Raw genomic sequence first — 26344 nt, forward strand, 5'->3', positions numbered from 1 at the left:
GTACATGAACAATTTCCCATATTAATTAGATCTTAATTTCTCCTTAAACACTTTGTTTCACTTTTTTTTTTTTTTACCAGTGCCTGGATATACCATTTGCCCAATGGGTAAATTAAATATTTATAAACACTTAGTTCAAATTAATAGATGAACAATACTGGGGGGAAAATAATAAAATCTGAATAAAATATATGGAGCTGAAAGACTCATTTACATCATGATACAAAGACACAGACAGGGAAAGTAATAAGTAACTGCAATACTAATCTATCTATCTATCTATCTATCTATTACTCACACACACACACACACACACACATAAATCTATCTATCTATCTATCTATCTATCTATCTATCTATCTATCTATCTATCTATCTATCTATCCCTCTATATATATTTATATATATATACATACATACTCCTCAATATCTAGCTGAAGGATGAAACAGGCACAAAGAAGTGTAACAAAAAAAAAACTGTTACTAAGCCCAAATATATTATATATAAAATAGTTTAAGGTGTCAAATGCCATTAAACAATATATAAACTCTATTAGATAACACTTAGATGTTTATTCTATTATTCAAAAAGATGATTCAATTAAAATCCCACTAAATAATAATAATTCCAAACTGTAGTTGTCAATGTACGCTATTGATTTCTTTGAAAGGATAGCTAAATTGAAGCTTTAAGTCCCAAAGCAATAAACAAAAAAATGTATGGATACTTGTCTTATTTAATGATTTTGTGTGCATGTAAATTAAATAAAACCCGAGTGTACGTTGCCTGGAAATATATATATATATATATATATATATATATATATATATATATATATATATATATATATATATATATATTTATACACACACACACATATATATATATATATATATATATATATATATATATGTGTTACATACATACACATAATAAACATCAATGGAACTGGAGGCTGTAATAGGTAGATCCATTTAAAATTCAAGATGAAGGGCCCCAAACACACCAATTTATGCTCTTGCTTGAGCAGAGCATAGGGAATGCTGATGTGCTCTGGAGTCTGCTGTGCATGCTAAAGATTCATTCCTCAAATAGTGGCCCTCCTGAGCTGAGCATTAAACAGGGACAAAGAGGCAAACAGCGGGGGCTTCTATTCATGCTTCAAAACCCAAAGCTGTAAAGCCAACCAAAATCATGGCCATTAAATGGTGCACTTTTAAACCATCCAAACTCTCTTTTTATTTCCCTTTAACCTATTCCCTAATATCTTAAGTCTTTTGATCCTCTAATGGTCTTCTTCAGTAAACGCTGGACTAAAGCACATCAGTAGTAAAAATCAGCTATTTAGAAACCAAACTGTGATTCCCATAGTATTACAATATTGAATGAAGTGTTGCCTATTTAAAAAAAAGATTGGATTAAACATAATGCTTTTCTTTCCCCTTACGTTGGTAACAGTGAATCAATCTAAAATGACCAAGCACCAGTCCACACTCAGCACTGACAGTGGTAACAACTACCTACATTTCACAGGGTGTAAAAAAAAGAGCAAAGACAATAAACTGGGATAATTGTGAAAATAAAGTTATATTAGAATGAATTTCAAGAACATACAAAAAATATTGCGAGAAATAAATACATTACATAAAAGTTGTTTTTTTGTTTTTTTTCCTCTGAAACCTTGAATGATTTTGGAGTAACAAAGCTATTCAACATGAATAAGATAATCTATAACACATCTCATAGAATCCAGAAATATGCTATTGTACATATTTATATATAAATATATATATCTAAATATATATATATATATATATATATATATATATAAATATATATAGATAGATAGATAGATATATATATCTATATATATATATATATAGATATATAGATGTAATATGTGTGTATATATATATATATATATATATATATATATATATACATATATATATATATATATATATATATATATATATATATATTTATATATACACATATATAGATATATATCTATATATAGATAGATATAGATATATATTCTCACATATGTACTCACAGGCAATTTAATTAAGACTGTACAATTTACATTTTTCTTAACAGAGAGGAAAACACACCGTGCAGCATCTTAGGTGAATAGCATAAAATTAGTTACGGACCTTACAAACAACCTCAAATAACAAATTCTTTATATTCATGTGCGAGCATAGACGTTGTGCAAATGCACACAGCACTAACACATATTACAGTATTATGTTGTGTAAATGGTAAACCGTAATGATGATAAGGTAAAGGGCAATATATCTCTTCTAGGGTTTGTAAATTGAACTGTAAACATTGATTACCCTCTGTCCTTGCCCTGCAGGCAGCTTCTATTAATTAACTGATAGCATTTTATCAGGAGTATAATGGGAAAGAATTGTTCCTCTTTTTCTTTCAGTATAAAATGTGAGCGTTTGGAGGACCCGCATTCACACTTTGCATTTTAACGTCCACATGTAGTAATATTTATGAGATGTGCGATTACCTGGAGCCTAGCTTAGTAGTCACTCCAAGGTTTATTGGAATTAAAGATACAGATGATTACTTATTAAACCTATGTAAAGTTGCTTAATGAACTATGTAATGTGTCTTCTCACTTGCATGTGTGAAATACAAAACTAAGAGTTTATCAAAAGTAAGGGAACCTATATTTTTTATTTGCTGGTCACTGGGAACTGAATTCAAGCCTTTTGTTTGGTAATAACGACAGGCATTAGTTTGTTTAAACACAGAATACATTTTTAACATGGCAATACTGCGGGGGAAAAAAATATGTTTTAACATTTTTTAAAATGTAAAAATGAAATATTTTCAAAGTATATAATTAAATGTATATACCTTCTTTGTTGGTTTGTTGGCTCTTTGATTTTTCCCAAGGTGTGATAGATTTGTCGTTTTCTTCTCCCTCCAGCAATGATTTCTCATTAGGCATGTACCAGGTAGAATTATGCTCTGCCATGAGAGAGTCAAGGTCTATCGTACTCATAGAATTTTTGACATTGTCAGAGCAACAACTGTTCAATTCACTGTCCACATTTTGAGCAGTACAGTCATTTTTTTTATTCTTCATCCCCAAGGGCTGGTCTTCAGAAATGCTGAACTGCTGTCTCTGAAGCTGTATCTGTGCTTGCAGTATCTCTAGAGGGTGAATCTCATCCTGGGTTGATGTGCTAGTTGGAGTGCGGACCTGTTCCATCCCTGGTGTGCCAGGGTGGCCAGCCCCAGTACTGCTCAACCCATAACTGTCCGGGAGAGAGGTAGTGTTATTTAGCAAATTTAGACCCATTGTTTTTTGTCCATTAAGAAGTCCATGTTCACTCCTCTGAAGTTTTGGAGACCCTGTTACCAAAGGACAACTATTAGGTTTAGATATGTTGTTATCTGAACTGGAAGAAACTTCCTCTTCATTACCATAAGTAGTGTTGACATCTTCTGAGAAGTCAACATGAGGTGAGCTACTATCTGATTTAGCCACGCTTTGAATTCCACTGTCCAAAGATGACATGTGATCAGGTTGGTCACTAAGAAGCAACTCACTACCTTTACCCCAAGATGGAGATGTTAGAGGCTTGTCGTGTGGAGTCACAATAGGTTCTACTGAGTTTGCAGATTGGCCCTGTTGCCCTGGGCTCACAACAGCACCCCCACTATCTGCAGAATATTTATCAAAGTAGTTACCTGGGCTTACATGTCCACTGTCTCTTTTTCTCCTGCCCCTCCCACGTCCACCACCAGTCACTGGTTTGCCATCATTTCCAGGAGTAACTTCAATATTATAGTTTGGAGAAAGACTGGTTTCTCCCTGTGTTGGTTGAGATGTCCCACTTTGCCCTGTAGACTTACTGTTGTTACCAGAAGCACCAGGACCCTGATTGCCTTGGGAGGTGCCTCCAGGGAAATAGTCAGAACTAGTATTATTCCCACTGTTACTATTTAGTTCAGTCTCTGTTTGGCTCAATTTTCTTTTTCCCTCTGCTTGGCTTTTTTTATTAAACGTTACATTGAGGTTTGGGGCACCTAAGCTAGCAATCATGTTCTGACAGGCTGTGGAAAGTGCAGCTAAGCAGCTTTGTCCAAACATATTTTCTTTCGTACTGGACTTGTTGAATGAACCTAGGGAAAGTGCCCCTAATTTGCTGGCTGTTGAGCGCTGGCTAGCTTGGAAGTCTGACTGTGGTGCGTAGGAACTTGGGGATGAATTTACACCTGGTGGATTGTGTGGTGTTGACTGTCTACTTGATCCAACAAATGGAAATCCTGACTGCTGACCTATGGCTGGTGCTGTGAAATCTGGAGCGCCCCTTCTGTCAGTCGGGGTACTGTTCATACCCACCCCGCCGCCCGGTGATTGCATTTGTGAAAGGTTAGCCATGTTGTTTCCAAACTGAGAGTGTATACCTGGAGAATGCAAGGCCTGAACATGTCCTTCTCCGGGCAAACCCAAAGGCTCCTGAATACCCATCCTATTAACTCCTGGCCTAAAAAGCATATTTGACCCATTCTGCTGCAAATTAATATCATGGGCTGTAGGATCTGCGGGCAGATTTGACCCACCCATCCTTCTTTGCAGAATATCTCCAGGTGGATGAGGTCCAGGAAACCACGCATTTTCCTGACCCACATGTGGATTCTGGGGGTCAAAATTACCAATCCTCCCTCCTTCACGATCAAAGTTAGGCTGTGGCATACTCCCTACTGGAGTTCCATGGACAATGCCACTTTGGTTAACATCTCCATGATGGCCCAATTGCTGTAGATTAGCCTGTCTTATTCTCTGTTGTTGGTTTCTGGAAGCCATTTGTTTAATCATCATTGCTGCGTTTTGCCTCTGCTGAATGGACTGGTGATCAGTGCCAGGGTGTTGAAGTGCTGGACCAGTGGGGAAACTTTCTGGCACTTGAGGAGTGTATTCACCTGGGAGACCAGGGTATGTGGAGGGAGAAAGGTGACTGTCAATGCCAGCATTGTGAATGCTGCTGTTATTCCATGCAGCACAGTTATCAACACCATGGTTATTCGGAAAGTCAAACCTAGGCCTTTTAGTGACATTCATATACGGAGCATCAAAGTGTTGCAATCTTTGATTTGGAGGCTGCTGTGGAGGTGCTTGCTGTATATTGAACATTGACTCAGAGTATGGATGCATATTTCTATTTTCTAGTCTCTGAATAGGGTATTCAAACTGTGAATGCTGGCTCTGCATCACTGGTGCATTATCCTGCAAGTTTGGGTTTGAGGTATTGCCTTCTGTTTGCTGTTGCCTCGTAATTGCTGGCGGGCATGAATTTTGCCTGGCAAGTAAACTTGTCTGCTGCTGTTGCAGGAGTGGGTGCCTGGCATTTACTGCAGGCTCCATGCCCACAGGTATCTTTCGAGCACCTCCAAACCTCTCAAAGAATACCCCATGTTGTTGCTGTGGATGAACTTTAGTCATTCCCACTATGCCAGGAGGTCTAGGCAAAACAGAAGCACCAGGGAAGGAACCAGTGGGTACCTGCCTCCCAGCACCATAATGGCCCTCTGAATCGGAAGGAGAAAACACAGGTACCTCAAAGTGTCCTGACGGACCATCGCTGGGATAATTGTATTCCAGTGGATCAACACTTCCTTGATTGTGGATTCTCCTTTGTTCCAAATTGTGAGAATCAGAAGACGTGGATGAAGGAAGCCCATGAAAAGAGGCAGCACGGTTTGGAGACTGGTCTAGGGGAAGGCAAGGAGCAGGGACAGCATGGTTAGAGGCAGTAGAGTTAGGGTGCTGAAATTCAGATATATTACCTGATCTCTGCTGTCCAAAGCCTTCACCTGACTGGTTCTCTGCAATCTGTTCATACCCTTCACCAAAGGCTTGTTGATTTCCAAGATTATTGTTATAACCCATAAGTCGACCACCATGCAAACAAGATGCCGTGGCATCAGGCCCACCAAAGTTGCCACTGAAGTGAGGATGATGCTGGTGAGGATGGGTGTTTGGGTGACCGTGATGATGCTGCTGGTTGTTGAAGAAACCATGAACAGGCTGCGGTTGCATCCCACTAGCATGGATATCTGAGTGTCCCCTGGCATGATACCCATAAGGCTCTCCGTTTAAATTGAGGTTCATGCCTAACATGGAAGGTTCGTTCAAAGCTCCGATAGAAGGATCAACAGCATTCGGCGTCCCCCCGGAGTGGAATGCAGGGTTTTTGTAATGAGAGCTCATATTCATCCCGGGCTGAGAGAAGTTTCTCTCTCCTTGGCCAGCGCTTCTGCTATTGATCTGTGGCTCAAACTGCTCCAGCCCAAACATAATTCCAAACTGATCAATAAGTCATGACAGTTCTTCCCACTGAAATTGCTATTACACTCAGTCCTCCAGATGCCAGAAAAACAAATACGATCTGTGAAAATAAGTAGCCCAGAGAGCGAGGAGTCGCTGGCTTCATGCAGATCTCTGCACAGAATCCAAGTGTGAGAAGTATACGCGATGTTATGTGGAGCCCTCACAGATGAGCTCACATGTTGTAATCTGATAGGGCCTGTGCTGTGAGATCACAAATAAACACTTTCTGTCTGGATCTCATGCAGAGCTCAGGAACAGCCACCAAAACACACGTCCCAAATACACCACAATAGTCCCGAAGTGGTTGTTCAGCACCACGAATGGCAAAAGTCCTGGAAATACTTCAGTCACAATCGATCCGTGCAAATACTACTAATGATTATGAAATGAACCCTGCTGCTCAGTCCTTGACAGTAGACGAGTTTAGCTGTTCTCCTGCAGACATTCAGCTTTCAGTTGGATTTCCCTGTAGATTGTCTTTGGAGCTGGGTATGTCCAACCGATTGCAACTTTCAGCTGTACCACCTGCATTGTCAGTGTTAGCTGAGCTCTGCAGTGTGCCCGTGTGCCATCTGACTCGGTGCTGATCTCCTTGGCTATCACGGGCAAAGCAGCGATCGGCCCTCCTGTCAGCAAGGTGCAGTCACTTTTGTTCCTCTATACAGTGGCCGCAGCAATGGCTTTAGTCCCCTGTCGGTTGCGGCTCCCAGGACCAGTGTGCACGGCACGAATGATCGCTCCTTTTGTTGTGCCCTGTATGCAGAGCTGCCAGGCTCGGAGGCGCCCTTGTGTGGAGCAGATGTGTCCGGCAATGTGAGATACCTCACTCTGTGTGTCTCCCCTCGCCGATCAGCCAGCCCCAGAGAGCAGCAACAAGTTTTGCATTTCAGCAATCAATTCCTCACACTAGCTCCTAGCCAATGTCAGCGGAGGGGGCGCGGCTGTCTCTTAAGGTGGTCCTGCCACATTACAGCAGTAAAACACCTATAAAGATCTGCCATTTATTTCCATCATATAACAATATAGCTGGGTGAAATCGAGCCTGTCCGTCTGTCTTTACTTAGATGAGCATGTCCCGTTCCTAGAAGTGCAGCTGACTGCTGGGAGAGCAGCTATATCTATCAGTAAGCAGTTTCCTTTTGTTACTGGCTCCCCCTCGCATGCAATACAGGCTGAGAACTGGCACAAAGAGACAAAACAATGTGCTTTTTTTTTTGGAGGTGTGGGGGTCACAGGATGGCAGGACGGCTTGTTACAACCCTGTAATGACAAGTCAGACTAGTTCAGTTACACTGTGTATTGGGATTTCTGCAGACTGTCCTTAATGCACTTGCTGAAGTTTTGGTAGAGATGAATCAGTCTTGTCTCTGTGGGATCATCATCTCATACCATGCATAGATCATTTATATGTTTGCAATGCAGTCGTTTCAATATTTGGGAATAATTCCCTCTTCTCCTTTGTGTGCATTCATTAAAATTCTCTGACACGAGTCTGTTAGAATAATGACCTACTTACCTGGATATAGTACAGTGTATTTTTATTTAATATGTTCTGACATGCTGGCACTTACAGATCTGTTATAGGCACAAGCTACAAAAACTTTCATTCTGTGTGTACCTTCCCATTCCACTGCTGAGCTGTTCCAAGTATGTGATCTTTTATGTACCCCTCTGTATTTATCATTCACTGTGGATATTGCTGGACTCGGATGCTAGACTTGCTGTTACCATGAATGTAACCCTAGCATACGACTTCAGCTATTAAATATATCAAATAAAAATCGTAAAAGCTTATTTTAACATACTAAATTGGTTTATAGAGGACAAAGGCTTCTTAAAGATCAATTAGTCCGGTGCAACTATGATGTAAAATTGTTGTGATACAAAAATCGATAATTGTAATTTAATATCTTTCCCTGATCTTTATGAAATATTTATCTCAGTTAAAGCATTCACTTATTTTACGCTGACTGGCAAGTGGTAAACTTCATAGTGGAATGAGATTTAACAAAATAAGATCACTGTTTTGTAAATAACTAATACGTATAAATAAAATGTATCAGTGTTTATTCAATAAATTAAATCACTTTTCTTACCCGGTAACCAGAAACGCTCGTATGAACTTTAAACACAATATTTAAAAGCGTGTTTGTACACTTTAAATTATGTATAAGTGTAAAGTATAAAATGTTACTATTTAAAACAAAAGTAAATACAAATCGCTGTATTTAGCACCCACACCAACACTGTTCAAAGTAGAGTCGTATTTCTTATATAACAAAATATAACATTTTCTTTTATTTAAAAAAAAATATTAGCATTAAACATCCAGGTATTATGGGGAAATTCGTAACGGGTTATAAGGTGCAATGATAGACCTGTAATCAATTAAACGCTGCTAGAACACAATATTACAAAATAATAAATAAAAATAATCTAAGTCTTGACATGTGTAAATTAAAGGAGGAGGAAGCCAATTTGTATATTGCAGCAGATTTTAAAAGGATTTTTCTGCAGGATCTGGATGCTGTGCTGTGATTAAATATTGATTTTGTGTAATTAGTTTTCATGTGAACTATCCTCCTTGCTGATGGCTTAGAGATTTCAGAAGTAGAAAAGAAATGGATTTGGACATGGAAATTATTACTTTGCAAAGTGACGGGAGAATGGGGACTTGCGATCCGTTCCTTGGCACAGTTTATAGGGTATATAAAATGAGAACATTCATGTACAGTGCAGTACGATAACTGAATCTAGATACCGATCAATGATGTATATATATATATATATATATATATATATATATATATATATATCCATCAGATGAACACACAATCATACTGTAGATATATTTGATTAACCAAACAATTGTCCTAATTATCCCATTAATTGAGGGACACTTTTTAGAAGTCTTCTAATCAAATTGCAAGTTTCTAAATTGCATCAGATGTATTATGCAGGCATTGGGAATGTCTTCTTTTGTTGTGCTTTTATAATGCATTTTAATGTTGGTAAATGGCATCTTTATAACTTGTTTTTCATCAACATAAAAAGGCAGATCTAAGACTAATTATCAGTAGCCCAAGTCCAAAAGGGTTCTATCTCATTATATGTAACAATGATTTTTTTTTTTAGTTCAAAGTCAGTTCAAGAGGAGCGGATTTCTTCTTATAAGATTGTACGAATGGGCCACTGAGCTAGTAGCACTTTATTTTTCCCAAACAGCCACACTGCCCCCTAGCGCACAAAAAGTCAATGTGAGCTAAGGTAAGAAAAACGTCCACGAGGTAGCAATTGATTTGTACAATTCATTTTAAAGTAACTTTTCTTTTAATGCCTTATTTTAATATCATACAGTCATCTGCGGTGCTGAACAAATTAGTTACATTTATAGAGGCGCTAGGAAGCCTGTTTAGAGCATGGTATTTACAACAACAAAAAATCTATTTTCTTCTGGAACTAGCAGAGAATATTCTCTCGGGAAACGCAGTCCTTATGAATATTCCAGCAGCGTTTAGACCTTGTGGCCTGGTAGCTAGGAATTACATTCACTATCACATTTAATAGCATTTCCATAATATTACATCCATTTGCATAGGGGTAAAGTAAGTTGATAGCCAGAAATACATCATATATTCTGCTACTAAATCCGAATTTCACCCCAGTTTCTTTAGCAGTTTTGTTTTCTTTCAGTGGAACTATTTCATTATGCTAACTATATTTTTTATTGCCTTTAGATTGAAATCTCACATTAAAGGCTAGCATGTAGAATTTCTCAGTATATATATTGCAAGTAAGCCTGGTATGTATTACAGCTCTATATTATATTATGCAGTGTTATATTCACGTAGTCTATTTAAACAAAGCCATGTTTAAGTAATTTCATAAATATTATTTCATGCGCTGTCTGCCAACAGCCTTTTGTAAGGAAGCGTTATCTTAGTAAATTGTTACTGTAATATAATATTGTCCCATAATATATTGTTCTCTTAATAAGGTTATGTATTCTATTCCACAAATCAAGTCTTCAATTCTCCACCTGACAAACATATTTATGATCTGGTTTTTGTATTAAAAATTAATTATTTTAATTTCAAGCTCCTATGTGTCCCCTAGTGGTGAAAATATTTAATATGTAATAAGCAAATTAGTATGAGTCCAGTCCATCAATAAAATTTGTGTAATTTTAAATAAATCATAACTCCATTTGATTAATAGTACAGAAATAAAATATCATCTTGCATGCTCCTCTGTTTAATAATTTGGAATCACAGGGATTATTGCATAATATAGTGGCATTTTCACAAAGCACTGTAACCCATAGCAACCAGACATTTGCGTTAATTTTCTAAACTGCACTAAACAGTCTGGTTGCTATGGGTTGCAGTGTATTTGTATATATTGCACCATGATAAAAAAAAAATCTAAATGTGTATGCATCCAGGGCCTGATTTTGAGTTAGAAGCAAAGAAAAGGAGCAACTTTGCACCTGGACAAACCATGTTACAATGCAAGGGGTACAAATGTACTTATTGTTTTGCATGCAAGGAAAATACTGTCTGTTTTTTCATGTAGCACACAAATACTTGATAGCTTTATTTTTACACTGAAATTTAAGTTGATCTATGACATGCCGTATCCCAACTATAAATCTGTCCTTACATTTTAAATTGACCTCCCCCTCTAATGCAACATGGTTTTGCCCAAGTGCAAAGAAACTCATTTTCATTGCTTTGCTCCTAACTTAAAACCAAGCCCCCAGTGTGTCCCAAAAGAGAGCCTGGCACAGCTGCTGGTTCTCGTTATGAGACATCTCGCGATTTAATCAATTAGCCGGGCACAGGCTACCTAGAATATAGACAATTACTAGCAGTAAATTAGTGATAATGCTATTGTTTGCAGCACACAGAAAAATGACAAGCTATTAATATGAAGGAGGAAAGCTACAGTATTGACAAATGCAGCTAAATGCAGCTGCATCCTTCATTAAAAATATTTAAATATAATTTAAAGACAAGCTTGCAGTTCCCAGGACTGAAGTTATGACTGTATTATTATATTTATAAATGTTAAATTGTTTTTATTATTTTCTTCTCTATTTTGCTTCAAGCCGTTTTTACAGCTGACTGTAGAAAGCCAAGATAATTATGCAGCCTCTCACCTTCAGGTATTGTGGCTGATTTACTAGACACTTGATTTCATTAATCTAACTTGGACCAGCTAAAACTTGCTGCTGATTGGAAGTTATAGGTTGCAAAAAAATCCTTCCCACTGGGTCTAGATGTATTGAAGTGCTTGTTTTAAATGGGTATTATACAGAAACACCATTTATCTTAAAAATATACAGTACATACATGAATTATTCTTACTCAATAGAACTCCCATGTCAGAAACATTGTTTTGTTTTTTAATGTTATTGTTTGATAAAACATCAGAAATATTATATCACTTGTCATGGTAAATGTTCGAAAATGGGACCCCTTTGCCTTTTGGATTTATGGCTAATATTGAATTTGCTATAACTGATAAGTATGTCAGCCCCATTTATATTAATAAAGGCAAATATGGAACAATAATAACAAAAAAACCTACAATACTTACATAAATGCAGGATCGGTGAGAAATTAAGGGCTATATTCTGCATGCATTAACATTTGCTGATTGTATTGCAGAGTTAAAACTAGAGGTCTTATTGGCCATATTTTCAGACATTCTCTGTTATATTCATTGTTTTGTTCTTTTTAGCTGTATTGAATGAAAATCAGTCAAATTCATTAGACACCTTAGTAATTTAGAAATAACTATAGATGCTGCTTTATGGATAAGAGGTACATGAAGAGGTCTCAGATAGATAGATAGATAGATAGATAGATAGATAGATAGATAATGCAATTTATAACTGAAAATATGTTATGCCTTCATGACAATATCAAATTGCTTAGTGTAGTTCTGGCCGTAGTATTCCCACTAATTTGCATTCCATACCCACAACCTTGATGGTAAACACAAGTCAAAAAATTAAATATGCTAGAACCTCACGCAGCATTTTTCAAAGGTCCGTTTTTGCCTCAGAAATAACAATATATTTATATAAATCTACTTAAGCAGTTGACCTTGTTTTACATCCACAAGTAGTTTATATTTCTAAATGGTTTAAATGTGTTTGCGATTCAATGTAAGCTCGAGAACCCTATGTGGTGTAGTGCTACAAAAAATGTACTTTATATCTAGTCATACTGGAGTCATTGAAGCAAAGCTGTAATCTTACTGCTGAGAGCATCTAAATGCATTTGTTGGCCTAACATTCCTATACTGCAAAAACAATAATATTGCATTTAGTAGACAAAACTGAAAACTAATGGTTAAAATAAAAGGTTCCACCTACAGAGTAAATATCGGGTGAATGTGCTTACAGTAGCAGTTTCAGCTGTTAATCTATTCGGATGGCCTGTACTCCATATGGACATATAGATGTGTTAATATTTGATTATTCAGATTTTTGGACAGCAGTTGAAGTTGTTACATTCCTAGAGGAGTGCTGATGATGATGTACATTTTCTCTTAGATGTAGGTCGTGGTTCTGACTGGGCCACACATAATCATGTAACTTTATCTCTCTTATCTAGTCGCTGGTCACTGTGGAGAAAGATGAACTCTCTTTTCTATAATGACAAAGACCCCAGTTCCTATCAATGAAAAATGTATTCCCCCCTCTGAAAAAGTCAAGGTGGGCTTTTATAATAATGTTTTCTTTCTGGCCACCTTTTTGCAAAGGCCAGATGTGTGAAATGCCTGAGATATCTTGTCACCTACACGCTATGAAGGAACAGCAAGTTTTTACAGCAAAGTCTAGTAGTAAATTGTTTCAGCATCCAAGTAGCCTCTGATCACTTTTTATTTAGACATACAGGACCTCATTTAGAGTCGGACGCAAAGTCCGTTTAAGAAGTGTAGTAGTGGGAGTGTGCCGCAGCTTGGTAGGGTATTACGAGTGGCAAGCAACCCCAGTCACATCTCACTCGTAATACCCTATTGAGCTGCGAGCAGTTCCTGCAGCTAGCTGACGCTTGCGCCACCTAATTCCTGCCGCACAACTTTAGCCCTGTTTTGACGTGTGTTGTGTCTGCGCCTCACTGCGACTAGGATGTATTTACATGGTCACACCTTCACAAATCTGTGTTCCTCCCATTCTCTCATAGTGAGTCGCAAGCTGTCGCAAGTGTTAATTGCGTCCAAGATGCAGGCGGATTTGGGGCTTTCTGCACATGCGTGGTAGTGTTTTTTTTGCTGGTTGCGCCTAAAACGGACTTTGCGTCCGACTCTTAATGAGGTCCTCAGTGTTAATGGCGTCTGCATTTTCATAATCATTTGGGATCTACTACCAGAGATAGTAAAGACAAGGTTCTCATTTATATAATTTGAACTTTAGGCACTCGGTCCCTATTCACAAGCCACACATCGTTTCACTTACAGAACAGTACTTGTTCTCCTCCCCTATATAATTAGAAACATTCCCCATCACTTAAACCCACATCATTCTTACTCCCTCACTCTCACACTCCCAATTAGGGGCCACACATGCTTTTATTTCTGTAAGATTTCCTGATTCCACTCCCGATATCCCAGTGTGTGTAGCCAGATTTACTTTTCTGGTGACAAAAAGATTGTCATGCATCCTATGCAGAGGAATAACCAAAAAAACAAAGATTTACTGTGCTCTCTAATAAATAATATTTTTTTTCATACTAATTTTTAAAAATGTAAAATACTATTAAAAGTAAGGCTTTTAGTTTTTTTTAGTTAGTTATTTAGAACATTTTCCTTCATAACAGATGTTCACCAAATTGGTTTAGAAAAAGATTTTTGAAGTGGATGTTTAAATACATGTTAAAATAAATAAATAAATAAATAATAATCAAAGCAAATTCTGAAAGGAATCAGGCAGGATAAACTACAAAAAAATTCTTGTATTTTGTAGCACATTGATTGAATGTGGCTTGAAGTGACATGTTACTCTCTTAAATAGGAGAAAAAAAGTTGACGTTTAACAAAGATCTTCTTGAGAAAAAAATCACTTCACTAAACAGCTCATGCTAATTAAAATACGAGAGATTATGTATACGAAATGCAGAGAGACTTTTTAAAATGATTGCTTTGACGTGGCAACGTTCTAAACTGAAAATAACCTGATACATAAACTGGAAAGTGAATTTCTAAAGTTCTATAAACCCAGATTGCTACAAATTCCTATTCTGCTGGAATCCATGGTCCCGGATTAGTCATGCTTTGAAAGTTCCAATGAAATAATGGTTTAGAAAAACACAAAAAGGTCACACTATGACCTCTACTCTTAAAGTGGATATTCTTAATTGTTACCAATAGGTTTAGATCTGCATAACGTGGTGAATGGGGAATAACTTGCAGAATTTAACATTACCCTTGAAGCAAGATTTAAATGAGTGGTGTAACCTTACGTCATATTGTTAGGAAATGTGGTATATTATTTATAAGTAATGGTAAGTTAGAAACATTAAAAGAAATGCCATATGAAAAATAATACATTCCTTTTACTTTCAATTACAAAGTCACAAGAGTGCTATTACATTTTATTTTTTTGTTTTTAAATTCATATCCTCCAGTTGATTGCAAAGCATTGTTATTAATTTTTCACTCCACAAAACAAGAACTAAGAGGTTTTGGGTGTTACAAGTTTATGGATCATTACAATTTAATAGACCATTACACCCAGTTCCAGTAAAGAGTAAACACTACTTAAGTGTTTCAGTTTTGCAAAACGTTATTACACGTGTAAAAAAAACACTCAAGCACAAACTAAAATTATATGTACTTAATTCAAGTAAAATAACCTTATTTTGTATTTGTTAGATGGTAAAACAAACCTACTTTTCATGATCTCTAATGTCTGCTGGGCCTCAAGGTCCAAGGTGAACCCTCAGTTTAGAGGAACTCATTGTAGCATTCTTAAAAAATATCTTTCTGTGCATTAAAGCAGAGCGAATGCTACAAGAGCTGGTAGAAATTGTTTTACACATTATAAGAATAACAGCAATATACTCCAATATGTGGAATTTCCTATGTGGAAGATATTACCTGAGATGCTGAAAAACAAGCACATGGAGAATGTGGCTTGTACACTATTTTAGGGCAGTGTATATTTCAGGATATGACTTCAGCTTATTTTGTTTTTCTCCTACTGACCATTGAAGGCCACCTGTTAAGATATCACTAGTTTTCCTGCTCCTGACTACCAGTCAGTCATTGCTATTGAACACTGCCCTCACCCAATATGGCTGACACTGCTTCACTGAAAGGCCATATTACTTCTTGTTTGGGCCTTTAAATAGCTACATTTCCTTAGCCACATTGCTTCCTTGTGTTGTGGGCAGCACGGTGTCTTAGTGGTTAGCACTTCTACCTCACAGCACTGGGGTCATGACTTTGATTCCTGATGATGGCCTTATCTGTGTGGAGTTTTTATGTTCTCCCTGTGTTTGCGTGGGTTTCCTCCAGGTGCTTTGGTTTCCTCCCACAATCCAAAAACATACTAGTAGGCTAATTGGCTGCTATTAAAATAGACCTCAGTCTCTCGGTGTGTCTGTATGTGTGTAATTAAGGAATTATGACTGTGAGCTCCAATGGGGCAGGGACCGATGTGAGTGAGTTCTCTGTACAGCGCTGCGGAATTAGTGGCGCTATATAAATAGCTGATGATTGTGCTATTCAAACATTCATAGCCAGATTGTTCACTGCTTATCTCCTGCAGTGACTGACAATTTGTACAACTTGGGACTTGTCACTCAGTGTGGTTTATTCTATTCAACCGTTATATCACATAGGTTAAGAACCCAACATTAATAACCCTTGAAATATTCAAATAATTATTAACATGTTGCATTTCTATAGAAAAGAAGAAAAACTGTCGCACAAGATTGACTTTGTTTAGCATAAGTTTTACCAGTCCAGCTCCCTTTATTTTATTATATCATTAACATATATGATATTAAATATTTCAATTAGGGGGAGGTGCTACCTAAATGCAATGGACTTTCGCAGAAAAAGGTAAAAAAAATTGTATTCAGAAATTGGTGCACACGTCTGTATAAGGAAATTATAATGTACTTTTCACATATTATATAAACAAGTGAAAAATAATACCTTTATTATATTTCATTAAATTAGTAGCCAGCGAAATTTGGATAAAAATGTATGTGTTACTGTGGTGGGTTGAAACAAACTCACACTAAGGGACAGATTCAATTAGTAAAAAAATTGCCGTGTAGATCCCGGAACGGGTGTGAGAAACTATGCTGCAATTTTTTTTAGTGAAAGTAACGCTTACTTTTGTTTGTGGCCCATAGAGGTGCAAGCAAAAGTAAGCATTACTTTTTACCGTATAAACAGTAATAAAGCGCGATAATATATTTTAACTTGATAAAACTTTGACAGCGAAACACGTGTCATCCTCACTATTAGAAAATACATTATTTGCACGGTACACAGTGGCTAAATGTTTAGCACTTCTGCCTCACAGTGCTGGGGTCATGAGTTCAATGCCTAACCATGGCCTTATCTGTGTGGAGTTTGTATGTTCTCTCCGTGCTTGCGTAGGTTTCCTCCGGGTGCTCCGGTTTCCTCCAACACTCCCAAAAAATACTAGTAGGTTAATTGGCTGCTATCAAAATTGACCCAAGTCTCTCTCTTTCTGTCTGCGTGTGTATGTTAGGGAATTTAGACTGTAAGCTCCAATAGGGCAGGGACTGATGTGAATGAGTTCTCTGTACAGCGCTGTGGAATCAGTGGCTCTATATAAATAAATGGTGATGATGATGATGATTTGTCATAACATAAATGCATCAGCAATACTATAGATTAATTATACAGCAAGACGGTACTGCATTTTACTATATGTGGCAATGACCGTCAGAGTATAGGGGTGTGGTATGATTAAGCGGCAATGTAAATGCCAACATTGTTTAGCACAACAAAAAAAGAGTTATTAGTATAACCCAGACAATGTCACAATATCTACTTAGTATATAATACACAGTCATTTATTATGTCACTTCTATTTATCTACAGATGTCAGATCCAACTTGAAGAAATCTCTACAGCAAGAAATGACATCACTTCTCATCGGCACACTGAAAACGCCACTTTTAAAGCGGCAATGGTCGGACCCATCATCTGTATAATGTAATACAGGTGATGGGTCATCCATTGCCACTTTAAAAGCACCGTTTTCAGTGTGCCGATGAGAAGTGATGTCATTTCTTACTGTAGAGATTTCTTCAAGTCGGATCTGACATCTGTAGGTAAATAGAAGTGACAGAATGGATGACTGTGTATTATGATGCTGTTGATATGACTACCAACGGAGTATAGATCAGATGGATACCTGCTAATTTCTAGAATAAAAACAATAGAGTAAACTTTAAAATCTAACCCTCAGTGAAGGTAACCTAAAGGCTAATTCAGTGATACAAAAGTGCAATTTTATTACATGCGGCACCAATCGCTGGAACTATTTAAGGATATATTAGAACAACGTTTGCCAAACTTTCAAACCTAAATACCAGTGTAATATTATCATAACATAATTTTTAGAGAGACTAGTTAACTTTAAAATTATAATCAAGATGAGATAATATTATAAATTTCCTGATCCCACATTCATATGAGATACTACATCTGCGATGCAATACCTCCATGCTTGATATACTATCTGTGCTGATAGATAACCTATTTTTGAGACAATAGGATCTTGAATGATAATAGTTTTTGGATCAGAGTTCTAATACCTCTGGGCTACCCAAACTAAACATATCTTCTCTATATTTTGACTGCCAATATTGACAGTCATTCTATGTTATTGCGCTGCCAATATGAACCTAGAGCCGGCTTCTGGATGCAGCACTGATTTGTAAAGTGTTCGATCAAATTATTTTATCCTATTACCTTTAGATCATTCTAATGTGATATACTATCAGTGGCGGATCCAGGGGGGGGGGGGGGCGATCGGGGCGAGCTGCCGGCGGCTGCACACTATGTGCAGGTCCATTCAGCAGTGACAGGCAGGGACAGTGTGCTGCCCGGCCGCTCTGATTGTGTTTTAAACACAATCAGAGCATCCGGGCAGCACACTGTCCCTGCCTGTCACTGCTGAACAGACCTGCACATAGTATGCAGCCGCCGGCAGCCTCAGATGTCAAAAAGGGGGTGGGGCCTAAATCGCCCCCCCTACATCGCCCCGGGTAGCAGTATTCTCAAGATCCGCCCTTGTATACTATCACCACACCTTAACTACCAACACTGATAAAATATGGTTGCCATTGCACTGCTGATAAGAAAATGCAGCCGGCGTTTCTATGCAGCGCTGATCTGCAAACTATTAGTTGCTGATATTCATTTTATTGGTCTTATCACAGACTACCATCTATAAAGCTGAAAGAACAATATTCAGCTAAATAATAACACTGTGCTGTGAATATGAAAACATAGCTGTCTTCTGTATGTAGCGCTGATCTGTAAAGTGCCTGACTGAATTATTGAATCTTGATATCCCCAGATCATCTAAACTTGATATATCATCACCAAATCATTGCCACTGTGCTGCTGAAAGATAATGCAGCTGGCATTCTTGTGTTGTGCTGGGTTGTCAAGTCTCTGACTATATTATTTTAATTATGCTGTTGTAAGAATTAATAAATAAGAGAATTTATATTGATTACTTTGACTGACATATTCAATTGTTGGTGTTATAGCCAAAAATCTTGCAGTGCGCACACTATTACCATCATTACGGTAATAGTGCGCGTAAATACCGTTATTACAGTACTTTTCTCACTGGATTTCTGCTCGCAGTTTAGTAAATACACCCCTTAGAGGGAGTTTATTTTAACATACCACACTAACACTTTTATCCTAATTTCGCTGGCTACTAATTTTAATGAAATATAATAAAGTTATGATTTTAACTTGTTTATATGATTTGTCACTTCTTGTGAAAAGTACATCATAAGTTCACTATCCAGATGTGTGCACCAATTTCTGAATACAATCTTTTCTTTCTTTTTTTTATGTTGCATTTCTAGTCAATTTTGGTAGCATGTTTTTTGGGGAGGTGGAAATAATTCAAGGTTTATACTACTGCCTACAAGGCCTGTAAATGGACCCTCAAAAGCAGCGACAGCATTGAAGAAAGGGACACTTTATTTACCAGATGAAAACACTATTTACACTAATATTTAGATCATACTTGCCAATCTTTTTAAACTTCTTTCCGGGAGATCCCAGGCAGGGGGGGCGTGGTTGGAGGCGTCATTTTGGCCCTGCCCCCACGACAAAATGCCATTTTTGTAGTGGGGCGGGGCCAAAATGACACAATTCACAGCGAATCGCGTAATTTTGACAGCAAGATGCCTTTTGCAGGATATATGCCTGCTCTCCCGGGCGTCCGGGAGACCTACCCGAATTTTGGGAGTCTCCCTGACATTCCGGGAGAGTTGGCAAGTATGATTTAGATTAATTCCTCTTTCTATATGGAAATGCGTTTTTTTCCCCATAGCAAGTAATAATCTTCTAAACAGCACTATAGTGTTTCTTCACTTTGCCTGGTTCCAGGGGCTCTTGTGGCTGCGAGGGTGGCAAACAAACTCCTTCTTGCACAGCTTAACTTCTTAAACTTTCAGGCTTTATTGCATCATAACTGTTGCTAACAGGTTTAAAGCACATCATCATCATCATTTATTTATATAGCGCCACTAATTCCGCAGCGCTGTACAGAGAACTCACTCACATCAGTCCCTGCCCCATTGGAGCTTACAGTCTAAATTCCCTAACATACACACACACACAGACAGGCAGACTAGGGTCAATTTTGTTAGCAGCCAATTAACCTACCAGTATGTTTTTGGAGTGGGGGAGGAAACCGGAGCACCCGGAGGAAACCCACGCAAACATGGGGAGAACATACAAACCCCTCACAGATAAGGCCATGGTTGGGAATTGAACTCATAACCCCAGCGCTGTAAGGCAGAAGTGCTAACCCCTACACCACAATGCTACACAACAAGCAGGTTTAGTATTACTGGCCCTTTAACAAGCAAATGAGAATGCAAAGTGTATCATATGTAATCTGCCAAGTCTAGTAAAACAAATACAATCTCAGTGGTTACTATGGCTTACAGTATCTTTAGCACATTGCACCATGATATTACACATAATACTTGGTATCTTGGTATGTTTATGACTTAGGGCCTCATTTAGAGTCGGACGCAATGTGCGTCTAAAACTTACATGAAAGAGTAGGAGGAGTGTGCCGCAGCTTGGTAGGGTATTACAAGTGGCATGCAACCCCAGCTGCGTCCCACTCGTAATACCTTAACAAGCTGCGACCAGTTCCTGCAGCTAGCTAGCTACTTGCGCCACCAAATTCCTGCCGCACTTTTTCTGTCTTTTTTGACGTGTGTTCCGCCTGCGTCTTGATCCGACTGGGGTAGTTTTTGCGGGTAGACGCCCATAGTATCTAAATTATTATTATCACGGTCACGCCTACATAACTCCGTGTTCCACCCTTTCCCTCGTACTGAGACGCAAGCTGTCACTGTGTACACTGCGTGTGAAAAGCAGACGGAACTGCAGGGAACTGTTGCTTACTGCGCATGCCCCATCAGTGGAAATGTGCAGGATGCGCCTGAAATGGACTTTGCGTCCGACTCTAAATGAGGCCCAAAATGTTCATCAGCAGAGTTGATTTTGGATAACATTTTAAAGTGTCTGACGTAAAATGTGACAGTAGCTCAGAAATAAACAATCCTACTGCTCAATGTGATAATAACATTTACAAATATCACCTAGAGAAAGTAAAAACACAATGGGAAGTGAGGTATTGTGAAAGGTAAAAAGGTATATAGTCCTGCATATACACCTCTGTTTTGCAGTAACATAATTGAACAGTGTTTCCCTGCCTCCGGTGTATGATATATAATAACTAAATCAAAGTGTGTTGCTTGGAATATAAATTGTAAAATCATACAGTGCATTATAATGTGTGAAAGGATAGGGCGTGAGGGGTGGTTGCCTAATACTGTATACTTGCTCAAGCTCTCCTGTCAGACGTACCCTTACAAGTGTATGCCCCAGCCACATGAAATGTGCTTACCAAACACTATTTATATCACAGCAATTGTGATTTATTGATTACAGAACATTCAATCAGCAGCTCTACTAGTATTGCGTGCTGGCTGCTCCCACTCATCCTACACAGTTTATTTAAGGTGTTTGAAAGATCAATAATATGCAAATAATCTGACATAATCTCACAGTGCTGCCCATACTTGACCTTCTCTGAGTTATAGGGATACTGATATACAGTCCCTGAAAGGGTAAACAGTGTATATATATATATATATATACAATATTGCATAATACATTAGCGAGACTCTCGTAAGAATAGCAATTTTGATTTCACTATTTTTATAAGAAACTGATTAAAAACTGATTACAAACATAAATTAAAATATTTTTGACGTTGTGTGCTCTGCCGGACTCCAGATCATGGCAGAAGCAGTATAGATATGTATATGCTACAAAAAAACACTATAAAATAGATATGATATTTTCAGTAAATTTGAATATTTAGGCTCAATAAATAGGACAGCAGGTCAACATGAGTTCCGTTTTTTAAGCAGTATTAAGAAAATGACAATATTACCATACACAATGGTAATACAGTTATTGGCATCATACGGCCCTTTACCTGTGGCCCCAGCTCCTGCCTGATTGGTTGCCAGCTTTGATTGTTATAGCTTGTAACACTTGTTTAGAATGTCTGCTGATATGTTACTACCGATCGGTGTCTCTTTCTTTCATTAAATGTATTAAATTATTACTGAGATTATAGATAATGTGCAGCCATTCTGCAGGTTAGAGGGAGGCCCATTCGGCCCCTGAAGTGTATTAGGTTGTCCATCAATGTATTATTAACATAACTGATTACTATTGTTATAAAGAATTGCTACAATACATCATTAATATTATTATTATTACTGTTATTCAGAAAATACATGTTCATAGAACAATAATGCTCTGTTTCACAAAGAAAAAACAGCACTGTATCCTTAAGATACATATAATACATACACATAGCAGTATATGTTTGTAAAATTGTATTAAAATTCACTGAAATTAGAAAAACCTTTTCTGAAAACACACCGTCACATTTTTCTACCATTTACTGCTAAAAAAGCTTTGAAAGTTTATATTTGTATATTGTTTTTAAAATTGAAGGAAGGTTTGATTCAGAATGTGAACTGTTTATATAAAGGATACTCTACTGCCATCTTGTGGACTAGAGTGGAAGTGTGGTTGTGGTCTATTTTACATGAAACGTAAGGTAGGGAAATCTATATTCAGAATCAGAATAACCATAACAGACACTCTGTAAAAAAAAAAAAAAAGAAAAGTGGGGGGTTTTGCTTTGATGAATGTGGAACTCCAGCCGATGCAAGAAAAACAGCAAAAATAAAAAATGCAAGGGGGAAATCTCATTTCACTCAACCCCTTGTCCTAATGTTTTACTGTGAATCCAAATCTAGAATTTAGCATAAGAAAAAAAATATTACAGGGTCTGTCTGTTGACTCTCCCAAAACAGTGATTAGATATAAATGTTTAGCTTCTTTTTTGTGCTTTCATTACTTATATTTCCAAAATCTAATTTAATAACCCTTTCTGTGAACTTGAATCCAATAGAATTAAATCTATTATCTCAATTACCAACACTACGGGGGGAATTCAAGTGGCTGCGTTACTCTCGAAAGTAACACAGCCTGCACACTATTAACGTTACTACGACATTATTACCGTTAGAATGGTCATTTCTATCATTTACTTTTGCTCGCGGCTTCCTGAGCCACGGGCAGTAATCCGGGTTAAAATTACCATAATAGTGCACAGGCTGTGTTACTTTGAGCGTAACGCAGCCAATTAAATTCCGACCTATTAGTGAATGTTACCTGTTTTACTCTGGTGTTAGGGATTCAGAGGACTCACTAGAAGCATTGGACCATATTTATGAAGTACACTAGGGAGACACCTCTGCAACATAGAAGATGGTGCAAAATACATGACTTTTTGTAGAGTGGAAATATCTGTGCTCCCTTCTTCATAGGACGGAAGCACTGACTCCATCTCTGTCTCATTTCTTGCTCTTCAGAATAAAATCTTGTGTTTGCACAGGCAGTGTTGCCGAGAGTGGGCAGGGGAGAGTAAGGAACAAAGTACCGGGTGCCTAGGCCTGCCTGTCTGTGTAATGGGGAGCCACCAACCTGGTGTGGCCCCTCCCCCTTTTGGTGGCTATGGAAGGAGCCCCAAGAAATTGCTGGACCGGCCGAAAATGTCTCTTGGCATCCCTGTACGCAGGTACACTTACTCCATACTCAGCAAGGCATGTCATCACTCTACCCAACTCCTGCCACCAGCTGGTACAAACTTCTACTTCTACTCCACAAATATCACCATCTTGCGCCACAAGCCAATGCACTTTAACACATCTAGGCGAACCAAAGGAAATAGAGGTGCACAGCTCCACCAAACAGTGATTTCTGCGTATGTGACCGTGGGAGTAGAATATTGTTAAAAGGACCACTACAAACTAGCTAATGATTTGAATTAGAAATACTCATCTGAACATACTTACCTCTGTGTTCTCTTTAAGATCAGTGCTGTCTTCAAGCTAAAATCTTCCTGGGTTAACAAGGTTTCCCTTTGCACACTTATATATCCCTATTCAGCTATCATATTCTCACACCAGATATATAGCTACATAGTGATCAAACTAGAGAGGAACTTCCTGTCGGAAATATTATTTTAACTTGTACCTGAGCTAAGAGCTTGTGTACTTGTGTTTGTAGACTACTTTTTTAAAAAAAATTCTGCAGGTTCAGGATGAAATGACTGCTGAATAGCACAAGTGACCCCAATGCAATAAAAAAGGTAGAACATTAGACCAGATCATAAACCTTATATCAATGTTGGGGGAACTGTATAGTAAGTGGTACACTTCATATATAATGAGGGAGAAACAAGTTACATAAAACAAGTATGTTTTTCTTTATTAAGGACTTGCCATACAAATCAGCTTAGCTTGGAAAACACTGTTGCAATTATCTAAATATGTATATTTTAACATAACCGTTTTGTATGGAAATAAAGAGCCTGGATTAGGGGAATGACTGTGTGTAAACAGTGACAGTTGGTTTATTTTATTTATGACCTTACAGAGGGTATAGTACATCACCAGATCCCAATTTGACACCAAACTATTAAGAGCTGCATCTTGTATAGCTTCAGTGATAAAGTTCAGTGGAGGTGAACATACATCGCTGCATCAACAGGTGGCAGTATTTCAATTAAGTGTATATCTGGGAAAAAAAGGCAGGAATTGAAAGCTATTTGAAGATGTGTAGCAGCACTCAGTATGAAGCAGCTATTGCAAGGGTTATATATATTAGCATGTTTAAAAAATAGCATTAATGCCAGAGAAGTCAAATAATTCTAACACATAGACAACATGATATGCCAAAGTGTTGATTTTGATCAGTACTATAATACATAAATTTGTGTGCACACATAATAAAGTAGGGTAACTATTTTATTGTTAGCACTTCAGTGGAACAATGAAACAGTGTTTCTCATTAAAGTAACACAAAAATTCACCCCATAACAGGTGACACAAGATGCTGACCCGACTCGTCTTGCCAAAGGGAGTATTCCCTTAAAGGTTTCTGTAGGGGCATTTCACTATTTGTTTAGATATGCCTTGCGCTCGCCCACATAGTCATCTTCTCACAAATATAAAAGTTTTCACAAATTTGTGAAGGGGGTGGGAAATTACTAAGTGGTACCGAGGAGTGTCCGCTCACCAAGGACAGGGTTGTTTTGAGGATCCACTGGAATACCACCTCAGTTCAACTATCATTGCCATCTCTACTCCTCTTGTGATCTCTGCAGGGTCCTTGTGGCAGCAGTTGCTGCAATGGGGAACAAGTGTTTTGGGTCTGTGTCCAGCAGCAAACATGATGCCACAGAACGGGCAAACGGCTACTCCGAGCTGGTGGAAGGCAACAGTAGTGCCCATGCAACAAGAAGAGGGACGAGGTTCAGCTGACTTAATTAATGAAGGAACAATCATGGTTTCCAACAGCTGACTGTCTAGACCTTCCACTATATCTCCTCATTTGAACTGAACTGTAACACACCACTGGTAGCTGCACAGAAAAGCCAGTTGCCAATGGCTGTTTTAGTATTGGAGGATGATCATGCTTCTGGCTTACAGTAATCTCATGCACTTTCCCTACCACCGGCTACAACTGCTGTTCCGTTATCTCATGCAGCAATTGTTTCCCACAATGCTTAGGCTGTAAGCTAATTTGAACAGGGTTATTTTTACTTTCCGTTTTATATTGTGTTATGTTATTTATTTGTATTATGATCCCCTCAATATACAGTGCTATGTATTATGTCGGTGCTTTATAAATAAATAATATTAATATTCTAGAAGATCAAATATTTCTGGCTTGGAAAAATACAGCATTCAAAAACACCTACACAATTATTGGTATACCCCAATTTTAATTATAGATTTTGTCATATAATATATCAAGGATATCATATATTGACACTAAGCATTGCTAGGTGTGATGCTGGAACCCCCCTTCCCCATAAATTATTAGATAATTGCACCCTCTAATGGACCTCACACATTATTGCATACATTCAGTTTTCTAGGTCTCAACTGCTTCTCAACTCTGAAGGTGACAAACTGGTATTTTATAATTCAGTTCCTGAAGTTCATCTTTTGCAGAATGGGGACTGTAATAAAATTAAGTGGACCTATAGTTACCATTTAAGGCAGTGTTGGCCAACCTGTGACCAGGGCCGCCTTCAGAAAAAATCGGGCCCA

The 26344-nt window shown here is 37.9% G+C and overlaps 1 protein-coding gene across 2 annotated transcripts in view; it reads right to left on the reverse strand.

Moving 5' to 3' along the window:
- The window catches only part of MN1 (MN1 proto-oncogene, transcriptional regulator), a 42378-nt gene extending 34932 nt beyond the window's left edge, over positions 1-7446 (reverse strand). Inside the window, exon 1 of one of the 2 annotated variants that reach the window (XR_012693002.1) lies at positions 2879-7446. Coding sequence is in view for 1 of the 2 variants with exons in the window: in XM_075214578.1 (XP_075070679.1) it covers positions 2879-6329 (3451 nt within the window). In the remaining variant the exon portion in view is untranslated. The remainder of the gene's footprint in view (positions 1-2878) is intronic. The other variant, XM_075214578.1, reaches the window with a different exon arrangement.
- Positions 7447-26344: the final 18898 nt, after the last annotated feature.

Source organism: Mixophyes fleayi, chromosome 1, assembly GCF_038048845.1.
Source record: "Mixophyes fleayi isolate aMixFle1 chromosome 1, aMixFle1.hap1, whole genome shotgun sequence".
In the NCBI taxonomy this organism is placed as follows: Eukaryota; Metazoa; Chordata; class Amphibia; order Anura; family Limnodynastidae; genus Mixophyes; species Mixophyes fleayi.